The sequence below is a fragment of the Cydia pomonella genome, chromosome 8, assembly GCF_033807575.1.
Source record: "Cydia pomonella isolate Wapato2018A chromosome 8, ilCydPomo1, whole genome shotgun sequence".
Lineage (NCBI taxonomy): Eukaryota > Metazoa > Arthropoda > Insecta > Lepidoptera > Tortricidae > Cydia > Cydia pomonella.
In genome coordinates, this window is record NC_084710.1 from 21,882,224 (window position 1) to 21,894,325 (window position 12,102).

Consider the following 12,102-nt stretch of genomic DNA (forward strand, 5'->3'; position numbering starts at 1 on the left):
GTTTCCCCATGACAATGTTTGCCCGGTTCGAGTCCCCGGACCGCTTTGGCAAGCTAACCCTTTGAATTGGTACAGGCACTAGTTTTTACGAACCGATTACCTTCTCGCCTTGCTCACGATGTTTTCCTTTACCGAAAAGCAATACCTATACCAAGAATGAGGTTTGGTACGAGCCGGGATTTGAACCGGCGATCTTTGGTTTGAAAGCCACACTCTTTTCTGCTCCACTAACGCTTATTCTACGAATCAAAAGTAGTGTTGTGTTGGTACCTACTCGTTTTTACGAGACTCGGCGCTTTAAAAACGTGTGAGTCTTTTAAGTTCCGAGCCGAGTCTTTTATTGAGTCTTTATTAAGAGCAACTTAATACCCCTGGCCGAATCTTCTGGCCGAAGGGTGTCGTGTTTCGGAGGTTCCGGGGCAAACTGGCGAATCCGACACAAGAGCAGCCGATTCAACGGAGCCACGCCGTTTTGTCGCCTAAATAGTGTTTAGTTGTAATTTTATAAAATGTATATGTATGTTAGTCTGTACTCTGTAATGTATTTGTAATATGGGCCTTGTTGCCTGAATCAAATTTTAAATAAATAAATAAATAAATAGGACTCGAGACGCCGAATAAAGACTCCGTCGACAATTTTATAGGTTTTAAATAAATTAGATTTTATTTTATGATTTGTCTACCTAATACACGAATATTGCGTAAAGACAATGCATTTTTTGTAATTGTTTGCAAAAAAAGAGTTCTCTGAAAAGGACACAAGTCTTTACAAAAAACTCAGATCTCTAACAAGTTGAAGAAACTCGAGTTAAGAATCACGGCCCGATTCGAAGAATGAGATACGGTAACGATAAGTTCTCATTTAGATATCGTCTGTATGTCGTATAATTGACAGAAGCAGCTCGATTCGGGCAACCTATGTCAGTTTGACGTTAGAAATGTAGATAGATCTTACTTATTGGGATCACAGCGGAATCGAAATAAACGTCAATTTTGACATATCGTTTAGTTATCGATATTTTAAAGATCTTTCCAAGATCTTAAACGTGTCTTAATTATTCTTCGAATCGGGCCATTAATTATACATTATAAGAGTCTGAAATACTGAGTCGAGTTTTAAAGCATACGGACTCGAAGGACTCGAGTCTTATCCAACACTTATCAAAAGTGCCGCACTACTATAATAAGTGTGCAATGTTTAATAATATCACATAATACACATTTGCCGATATGTCAGCAGGGTTCACTCGTGTGTTCATATTTATGACTGCAGTAATAATAGATCTATTGTCTATGACATAACACTTTATTACGTGATTCATAGCAGTAATATTGTGATTTGGCACGGAATCGTTTTTCTAGTACTAATATTTATTAGTCATAACTTTGACGTCAGGTCGATTAAAGGGTTATAGAATCCTTCATTGTGTTGCAGTTAAACCTAGAAATAACTATATTGCCCGGCATATTCCAAGCCATAATTATTTTTTTGACTTCGACAACATAAGTTGGAAAAAAAACAACAGTGGCACTCCGGGAGTGCCGACAGAAGTGGAAACTTTTTATGAATCGTCAGGAAATATGTGTATGCATGTGTATATATGTACTTGTACGTACATAGACAATATATGTACATACTTATATACAGAGGTGTTGGTTACGGTAACGGTGTCGCGAGTTCAATGGTTTCTTTCCATCTCAAAATATGCCCAACGCGCCTAAAGAAGTTTTCACTTCAAAAAATAAAAATAAAACATTTACAGTGCGTGTTACAATGTTATCAAAAATACAAGGCAAAATGTATGAATACAACATCCAACAGGTATCTGCGAGGTAGTATTTTGTTTTTAACCGACTTCAAAAAAAGGAGGAGGTTCTAATTTCGTATAATCTACTCATTTTACAACTTTTTTTATAATCTACTCTTTAAAGGTCACCGTAAACAAATGACTTCTATGTTCATTTACTCACTGCAGATACTATGAACGTTTCTGCTAATTGATTACGATTTAGAAAACCGATCCTGACCTTAACCTGCGTATCACTTTAACCAACTAACAAAATGCTCCTAAACACATCTTTATGATGACGATATAAGGTACACAATCGATTGATGTGACTGTTGAGTTAAGTTTGCATACTTTCAGTTGTTTCTTCTTACTTCTTAAATACCACACCTGTTTCTGCCTTTGAACAAATCTGTACTCTATTTTATCGACGTAAGGTTGCTTTTACAATTTGTCGTTGAATAGATAAGATTTTTAGAAAGTAATTTGTAGATTCGCTACCATCTTACTGCATTTCATTCAAAGCCATCTTTATTCTTAACGGAATAAAGTACCAAATGGTTCAATCTAACAGTAATATAAATTTGTATATGCTGTTTGTATTTACTAGCAAATGAGTTGTTCAAATAAAGATCTGTGCTATTCATTGACGCTCAATGAATGGTGTTGTGTGCGACTACTGTTTAGACGAAAGAGCTTATGTAACTAGTAAAATATTGTCGGTTACGCCTTTATGGTTTTGAATGGGGTATTTTTGTTCGTAAACTTGAACTCGTTACGCGTAGAGTTGTTTAGCACTTTTGTTGCCATTTGTTCTTGAGTGCATTTTGTAAGGTTGATGTTTTAGTTTTTTACAACTAAATTGTGATGTTTGTAAGTTAGTTTATTTAGGGTAAATGCTTATGTAACTTCGATAACGATGACAACCATTGTATGTCGCTGTAGCCACCGTGCAGGTCAGGATCTCGACGACTTAAATAAAACTTCGATTTATAATGAAGTGTTAGGTATAATCTTCCAAAAGTTACTGGTTTACAAGGGTTCTTGCCAAAACGGTTAAATGTAGAAAGTGGGTGTTGATAGTATGGAAGATGATAAGAGTGATTTGCAATATTTGATCAGTACAAAAAGTGTTTTAAATTTAGATGCTTCTAATTGGCCGCGATACAGAATATGTGGAGCGCTCCTATTGGTGCTTTTGAAAAGCCTCCGAATACTAGCCGAGCCCGACGGCTGCGTTTAGCTACTGCATTGGGAATATTTTTACATATTAATAAGTTGCACTCGCAACAGTCGCTACCAAGTTGAACTGAAGCAATCGGAATTTTGAAAAACAACGTACAGTCAACCAATTTGAATCCTACGCCACTATAGAACCTTGTCGCTTTAACTAGTCTATACATGACATGCATCACTCAATAAGCACTGTCGTAGAAGTCATTATGACATGGTTCTATAGTGGCCTAGGAATCAAATTGGTTGAACGTACCTAACCTCAAGAAATAATAATTAATGACACCACTTTTTCTTATATCTTTATTTATTGTTCTCTCTACTGACTGATTAATCACACATCGAATAACTTTGTTTCTGTAAAATAGTTACCAAATTATGAATAAAAAATATGGCGTACTTAAGTTTTTTTTTTATACTACGTCGGTGGCAAACAAGCATACGGCCCACCTGATGGTAAGCAGTCTCCGTAGCCTATGTACGCCTGCAACTCCAGAGTTACATGCGCGTTGCCGACCCTAAACCCGCCTCCCCTCGTTGAGCTCTGGCAACCTTACTCACCGGCAGGAACACAACACTATGAGTAGGGTCTAGTGTTATTTGGCTGCTGTATTCTGTAAGGTGGAGGTACTTCCCCAGTTGCGCTCTGCTCTAGATCTGGAATGACATCCACTGGCTGTGCCCTACCACACAAAGCGAGATGACATTAACAATGCCCATACCTCTCTTATGGACGTAGTTTAAGGACGTACCCGGGTCCGAAGTTCCATACGGTTAACATTTGTAGATAAGCATTTGGAAATGTTAGAATAGTGTCTGTTTTTACAGTTTTTAGATAATTATGTTTTGGCTAATGTAAAAACATTCCCGCACAGAAAACCCCGGAGTATGCTTATCTTTTTGCTAAAGGCATAGTAAGAAAAGCAACAAAACGTATTCAACAAGAATGTAACCTCCCAGTTTGTTATACAATACATTAAATGCACAGAATCGCCACTTATCTTGTTAAGGCTAACCTTACCGTCATTCACACAAATTATATAACATTCCCACGACTTGTTTACACTAAGTATCATATTATTAATCCACAGACCATATATTTGAGTAGATGCAGTAAATGTTCCACTTTGCGTATGTATTTATAAGTGTCAGGCATTGGACATCGTTCAGTTAAACACGTATGCCATGTCGCCTGAACTTAGAAATGAATTTAATTTTGCACATTTCACTAAAGTTATTTCATTTTTGATACCGTGCCGTGTCGGCCCGATTCGAAGAATGATTAAGACACGTTTAAGATCTTGGAAAGGATCCCAATAAAATCTATCTACGATATTTCTAACGTCATCGTCAAAGTGACATTGGTTGCCCGAATCGAGCTGCTCCTGACAATTATGCGACATACAAACGATATCTAAATGAGAACTTATCTAAACCAGAACTTATCGCTATCGTATTTCATTCTTCGCATCGGGCCGACAAGCTTATACTGTAACTTGTACTGTACTTATACGTTATAGAGACTATTCTAAGGAATCCATACATGCTCAACGAATTAGCGTAGTTTTATCACCTAGTTCCTCAATGCCGGATTTAGAGGTCTGGAGGCCTCGGGCAATAAAGGAGTGGAGGCCCCCTGGCCCCAAATTTTTTCCAAATAAAATGGTAAATTTACCGAATTCTCTTTTGTGGAGGCCCGGGGCAGTAGCCCCGGTTGCCCTCCCCTAAATCCGGCCCTGTAGTTCCTACAGATATCTACGGTTTCTATCATCAGACCAGCTCGATATTATTCAGAATATTGCGTAATCGACTTATCGCTGGACTCTCACTAACTTCAATTCAAGTAGTTAAAATATGATTTGCAATATATGAGACACACGTAAATTTAATAGATACAATATATTTATAATATTATAGATCATATCACATATCATACCTACCTATGATTTGATTTGAGGTATAAAAAAATGTTAGTACTTACTCTTGATTTTCATAGTGTAATAGTGTGCTCGATACACAGCCTGTTTTAATCTATGATCTGTGTTTTTATACAAAGTATAATATTATTAAACCAAGTAAGTATTTGCGTAAAGCGTTCGTGTCACAATTGTAACACTTTTTGTGTCAATTGGATAATTTGTGTGTATTGTGCGATTTGGATGTCTTCCGTGCTTACTTTAAGGTCACTAAATTGAGTCAAAGGACCCTGGAGCTTCGGAGAGGGTATTTTGGACGAATCGGATTTTTGTGATTATATAGAGAAGCGTCTGGTTGACGAAACTTGTGACCGAAGAGCTGGCGGCTTCCGTGCACAACGTATCAGTAAAAAAAAAACCTTTTGAATCTATATTTTTTTGTAATTTTTATTTTACCGTTCTATCGCCATGCATGATTTATGTATCCATGCCAAATTGCAGCTTTCTAGTACTAACTGTCGCGAAGCAAAGCCACGGACGGACAGACACACGGACATGGTGAAACCATAAAGGTTCCTAGCTGATTACGGAACCCTAAAAATGAATATAATGAGCGATGAATTAAAATTACCTATACCATTTCAAGCATAGTCCATATGAATTAAGATGAGTTTTCCTTTTGAGTTCTAAGGTCAGATATCAGTGTGGATGAGGCCAAGGTCTAGTCCAGAAATATTGCGCTCCAATCTTGCCTCACCAAAGTTACAAATGCAAACTGTTTGACAACTGTCAAACGGCACACACTCACACATTTCGTCTTCATTGCGCAGCCACGTGGGAATGTCCTTAGCACAATGCTACGAGAATTAATGGCCGCTTCATTATGCGGCATTGAGGGGTTTTCCTTCTTACGAGAGGACAGTATGTTTGAACTATGCCCTTAGTTTAAGTCACGAGCCTATTTTTGTAGTGTTTTTCTGGCCCTTAACTATTTAAATAAATCATTTGCAGCTCAGTGCTTTACTTAAGAGGCTGTCAATACCTAAAGCGCGCACACTGTCTATTTGTATCGGAGTAAATGAGATAGCACTGACGCATGTTACTGGGCCTGGGCAAGGGAATAATAAGAAAAATATTTAAATAAAAAAAAGTGGATTATTAGTCGTAATATTTTACTCAACCACGGTTTAGATATAAATGTTTCGAAATTGTGATTTTAATTGCAGACCCATAAGTAAAAACAATAAAGACATAAAACCGTATAATTGTGATTTTAAGACCAATCTTTGCAATTATTTTCTATCGAGCCGATTTCGTTCAATCATGTATCGAGTACAACCAAGGTCTTTGAAATATAATGAATATGAACATATATTTTTCTTACATGACTAAAACAAATAGTCTTTCTTAAAAAACTGTTTAAGTAACATCAATTTAAAGGACATTGGGTGTTGACAGCTTGATTGTCACCTGACGAAATAAACGAATTGATTTCATTTCAGTGAGGGATCATTCGTATCCCTAATGAAACCGTAACCTGTCAGGCGAATTCTAGTTTTAGTTATAAGATCTGTTTCCATTAATTCTTTTAAAATTATGGCTTTAGTTCAGTAGGACTATTTCGCCAGTATCAAGGTATTAGGAGCTTTAAATACGACTAAAATTGTACGGTTAGTACAAGACAGTGTACCGTGATTTATTCAGCTCTTGTAAAGCGATAGCTGGACTTTACAAAAGCATGTGGACTATCGGCCGTTGACACCGAAATGGTGGTTAAACGCGTATTAGTTTACTGTATAATAAATAATAAAGCTATCGATATTACACTTTAAACAATATCGATAATCATGAGGCGCGACTAAATATGGCGCTCGAACCGGAAGTCCGATGTGTTTCCAATATGATAATGATCTGTCATATTGGTGACATTACTTCAACCAAAAACGTCACTTTTGACACTGACAGATCAGTATCATTGTAAACAGATCTAATTACTAAAACTACAACTAGCCTGTATACCAAAACTCAGAACAAATGCATGATGTAATACTCGTATTTAAATTTCTGACATCCTATTCCCAGATCCAACTTTGGTAAAATCCTATATCTTGGATAATTAAAGTTTTTCGTGCCGGTCTTAAACGTCACGGTTATTAAACAAAAGATTAAGTTTTAATTGATAATTAAATGCCTTAAGATGCTATTTGTATGTAAAATCCGTCATTTGAGACAATAGTTCGTGGAAAATCATGAGATCATGATGTCAGTACTAACTTAAACGTATTATCAGTTAAATTGAAATCTTAGTTTTTATCTGAAGCAATGGGAACTGAAAACAAACAAATGTTATCGTTTAGATATCGTATACACATGTAATTACTTTAAAGGTACAATTTATATTATAAATAAATATAATATAAATATTGTACGACATTATTACACAAATTGACTAAGTCCCACAGTAAACTCAATAAGGCTTGTGTTGAGGGTACTTAGACAACGACATATATAATATATAAATATTTATAAATACTTAAATACATAGAAAACACCCATGACTCAGGAACAAATATCCATGCTCATCACACGAATACATGCCCTTACCAGGATTTGAACCCGGGACCATCAGCTTCGTAGGCAGGGTCACTACCCACTGAGCCAAACCGGTCGTCTTGAAGACGACTTTGTAAAACATTTACGTTGCTGCAAGTTAGACAATCAATTGCAGTTAATATACTTTTGTGTGCTTCAAATCATGTACCCAAGAAGCTGAAAAGTCTGATTAAGACGAGATTCACCCAGACTTATTTTGGACCCGGGTACGTCCTTAAACTACGTCCAAAAGAGAGGTATGGGCATTGTGAATATCATTTCGCTTTGTGTGGTAGGGCCCAGCACAGCGGATGTCATTCCAGATCTAGAGCAGAGCCCAACTGGGGAAGTACCTCCACCTTAGAGAAAACCGCTGCCAAATAACACTAGACCCTACTCATAGTGTTGTGTTTCTGTCGGTGGGTAAGGTTGCCAGAGCTCAACGCGGGGGTGGGGGGGTTTGGGTCGGCAACGCGCATGTAACTCCTCTGGAGATGCAGGTGTACATAGGCTACGGAGACATAGCTTACCATCAGGTGTACATAGCTTACCATCAGGCGGGCCGTATGTTTGTTTGCCACCGACGTAGTATAAAAAAAAAACTGTGCGATTGTTGCTGTGTGTTGATTGTTGTTGTGGTTGAATCAGTTTCGAATGATTGAATGAATGATTGTAGAATTCAGCATATTTACGTACAGTCAAGTGTAAAAATATGGGTGTATACAACTTCCTCAAAAATATGCCCCTTATATTCTTAATTAGCCGACATAAGAGCTATGGGAGATATTTTTGAGTAAGTTGTGCGTACACATATTTTTACACTTGACTATACCTATGGCTCGTAGAACTGATCCAGAACCCTTTCGTTTTGCTGCGACGCACACAACATTTCCTATATGTATGGAACAGTATTATTTCAATGTATTTTTTTTCTTTCTACTTCTATTTTATATAAATGTGTATTTCACTCGTATGATTTTGTATTATCTGTTTTTTTGTCATTTTATTAATTGTATTTCCTGTGTGTATTGTAGCAAACAATTAAACGGATTATCTATCTATCTAACTATCTTAATACCTGTTAACAGAAGCTACCCTTATGTATAATTATGTATAGGTAGGTAGTTGGTTACCGCCCGCTACAGGTACCTTATGTTGAATATTAGTTTCGTCAAAAAAAAAAACGAAATTTAACATAACAATACATGAACCCTGAGAATGGAGTTACATGGATGGTGATGTGTGTCAGCGCTAAGATTCTCGACGTTTAACAATTTGACCGCCAAAGACGTCAACTGATCCGCGCGGCTGCACCCCAAATTCAACCTTCGTGCATTCCGACAAGGTTCTCTATGACGCGCCGCACACGATAGGCGTGGCGTTTAAAGGGTTAAGGACAATTTTCCAACAACCAGCCATTTTCCATGACAGCTTCTTGTAATGATAGTCGTCTTCATGATTCACCGTGTCACTTTGATCACTATCTTGACTCACCGGTAATCAAAACAGCTTAATCATTAAAAAAACTTAATTGCATTGTTGCAAGTGCCATCCATCTTGCTGTGATTCATATTTCATGTTTTTGTGATCTGCCTTGAAATTTTGTTAGGACAGTCATCACCATTAATCATCAAAGTTGAGGTACTTGGATTTTACATGACAATAAGGAACTTTCGGAAGATAAGATACGTACCCACAAGATGGACAGACGACCTTATTAAGGTCGCCGGAAGACGCTGGATGTGGGTCGCTTCCAACCGGTACATGTGGAAGTCCAAGGGGGAGGGCTATGTTCAGCAGTGGACGTCTTATGGCTGAGATGATTATGATGAAGATACGTCAAAAATTGGATTTTAAACTCTCGCTATTCTACTCAGTACATATTTAATGTCATTAACTGATCTAACGCGATAACTGTCAGTGTATGGAGTATGGAATTAAAAGGAGTGAAATCTCTTATAATAGAACTGTTGCAAAAGTGTACAGCTGTCAGCTATAAATAATAGTTCCAAATCTCTCCAGAGTAGCGCTATAGTAACTAAGAACCCAGGCGTTATATTGACGGAGTGAAGTGCGCTGTCTATGATTTGATTTTTTTTGCTCAAGTATTCTAGGTATTGTAGCGCCACCTACTTAAGGTTTTTTGATGAGGCTTTTTGGTACATGGAGATTTCATTCGTTACTTCTACTTTTCATATGTCAGTGATCAGCTAGTGCAACCTGCCTGAAACGTCGGATAGAGCCCAACTGGGGAAGGACTGGAGGTACCTCCACCTTACAGAAAACCGCAGCCAAATAACATTAGACCGTACTCATAGTATTGTGTTCCTGTCGGTGAGTAAAGTTGCCAGAGCTCAACGGGAGTGCGGAGTGTTAGGGTCGGTAATGCGCATGTAACTCCGCTGGAGTTGCAGGCGTACATATTAGGCTACAGAGACTGTAAGCAGTCTGATGGTAAACGTGAGATGATGGTTGATGGTAAGCCATCAGGCGGGCCGTATGCTTGTTTGCCACCGACGTAGTATTAAAAAAAATGGATTCAGACCTAGCAAAGTTGGCAACGATTTTGATAGCCCAGCCTGTGCAAGTCTAAGTAAACTTCTTTCATAGAAGTTTGACGTTTAAAATAACACGTGCATTTTCTGGGCTGTCAAACCCGCTGCCAACTTATCTTGGTCTGTCTCTATGAAACGTCAGCTATCCAACCTGTAACTTAATGTTTTCCTAAACATTAAGTTAACCTAAACTTATATCTAAATGTTTATGTCAAGTTTCTAAACCTACCCACGCTACTTAGCCCCTTCACAAAACAAAACTATGCAAATTTTCCTCACACCTCCTTATAGAGATGTCATAAACGACCGCCATTTCTGGCAGGATTTTGTCATGGTCCTAACGTCATGACACGTACGTTGACAAGTATTCGTCACGGTCAGACATTGTTGGGGTGGCCGTGACATCGTAGATCGCGTTTTTATTGTAAATTGTAACTCGGCGATGCAAAAAGCCTTCTAGCTAATGTTATAGCTAAGGGCAACCTGAGATGTACCTGAACTCGTCACGTGCTACATATGACTTATTGAATATTATTTGAAAATCACATGTGGAAATACCTATAAAATATACAATGTCGTTAGAACTACAAATGTATAATAAGATTAAACAGATCTACATTTTAATGAGCTATAGTTACCGTATAGTAACGGCACCAATCATAAGACATTTATGCAAAAATTTTGAGTATTTTTCATATATCAAGCGGGTGGATATGACGTTAGACTTCCAATCCTGGTCGCAGGTTAATATCCTCGCTTTCTGCATAGGACTCGCACATCCCCAGCAACTCGTTAATGGCACCAACCGTGGGTCCCAGTAGCACCATATCGTCGGCGTAGCTCATATTATTGACCATTTGTATTCCTATGGAGCAGCCAACTCTGGTGCCACTGAGCTCCACGATCAGCTGATTAATGTAGATGTTAAAGAGTAAAGGAGAGGTCAGCCCCCCTTACCTAACTCTGAACAGGGGTTATGTTTTCAAAATGCCGGGTGTTTTTCCGAGTCTTGCTTTGAACCCACGATTTTTACCACCACACACATATTATGAAAGGTTGAGGTGTAGTTTTCATAGACAAAGCTTTTTTAAATGTTTTTGGTTTTATTTTTTCAGTTGGACGCTCAGCAGCGCTACACCCTCTTCCAGCGAGGCCTCTGGGAGACGGCCCAGCAAATACCAAAAGGGGGTATCAGAGATCTCCCCACATACAGGCAGTTGCGCCTGCTGTCTATTATAGGACCTGCAGCGCTGCCCCCGGATCAACTTGACAGGGTAAGTTATCTCTTGTGCTGCTCTCTATAGGTTACACTGTACAATGCCAAAGGGGGTATCATATATTTCCCCACATACAGGCAGCTGCGCCTGCTGTCCATTATAGGATCTGCGGCGTTGCCACCGGATCAACTTGAGCGGGTAAGTTGTATCTATATGCGATAAACAAATCTTCCGTCACAAGTTTCGCGTAGCGCGCCATATCATTCATCTCCTTCTAATTTCTTAGCTTTACGCTCCCTATTAATTCTATCAATATGATTAATGAAACCATGTATTTTTTATGAGATCTATTATGACTATAAAAACTGCTAAAGTAATACTGCTCGACCAAGCATAACAGCCGGCAGCCATTGAAAACTCATTCAATTGTTTGAATTGTTTACTGCATTCTTACGCAACAAATTCGTCATTCAATAAATTTGAACAGTTATTTGTTTTACAAGGGGCAAAGTAAAAAAGTTGTTGTTTAACTCGTCGTGCTAATTTTGATGCCAGAGCAGTCGAAGGACTCCAAAACACTAACCACGAGTATGGCGACGGTTTGTAAAGTGGAATCTTGAGTGATCTTGAGCATTGCGATGGTTTCAAGGCACGAAGCTTTTGCTACCGAGTGAAACACAAATGTGTTACCACCCAAAAGTGAGGAAAATATTAACTGAAAACATTGCAAATCAAATCCAAATGAACTTTATAAAATATTTTTCATTTAAAAATTATCACTTAAAATCCATTCTACCAGGCA

The 12,102-nt window shown here is 38.1% G+C and overlaps 1 protein-coding gene and 1 long non-coding RNA gene across 2 annotated transcripts in view; both read left to right on the plus strand.

The window, feature by feature from the left end:
- The window catches only part of LOC133520849 (angiotensin-converting enzyme), a 63,296-nt gene that overhangs the window by 14,006 nt on the left and 37,188 nt on the right, over positions 1 to 12,102 (plus strand). Inside the window, exon 2 of the mRNA XM_061855535.1 lies at positions 11,199 to 11,357. Coding sequence (XP_061711519.1) covers positions 11,199 to 11,357 — 159 coding nt within the window. The remainder of the gene's footprint in view (positions 1 to 11,198; positions 11,358 to 12,102) is intronic.
- LOC133520850 (uncharacterized) lies at positions 1,609 to 3,929 on the plus strand. The gene is made up of 2 exons (XR_009799813.1): positions 1,609 to 1,843; positions 1,874 to 3,929. It is a non-coding gene; the product is annotated as an uncharacterized LOC133520850 (long non-coding RNA).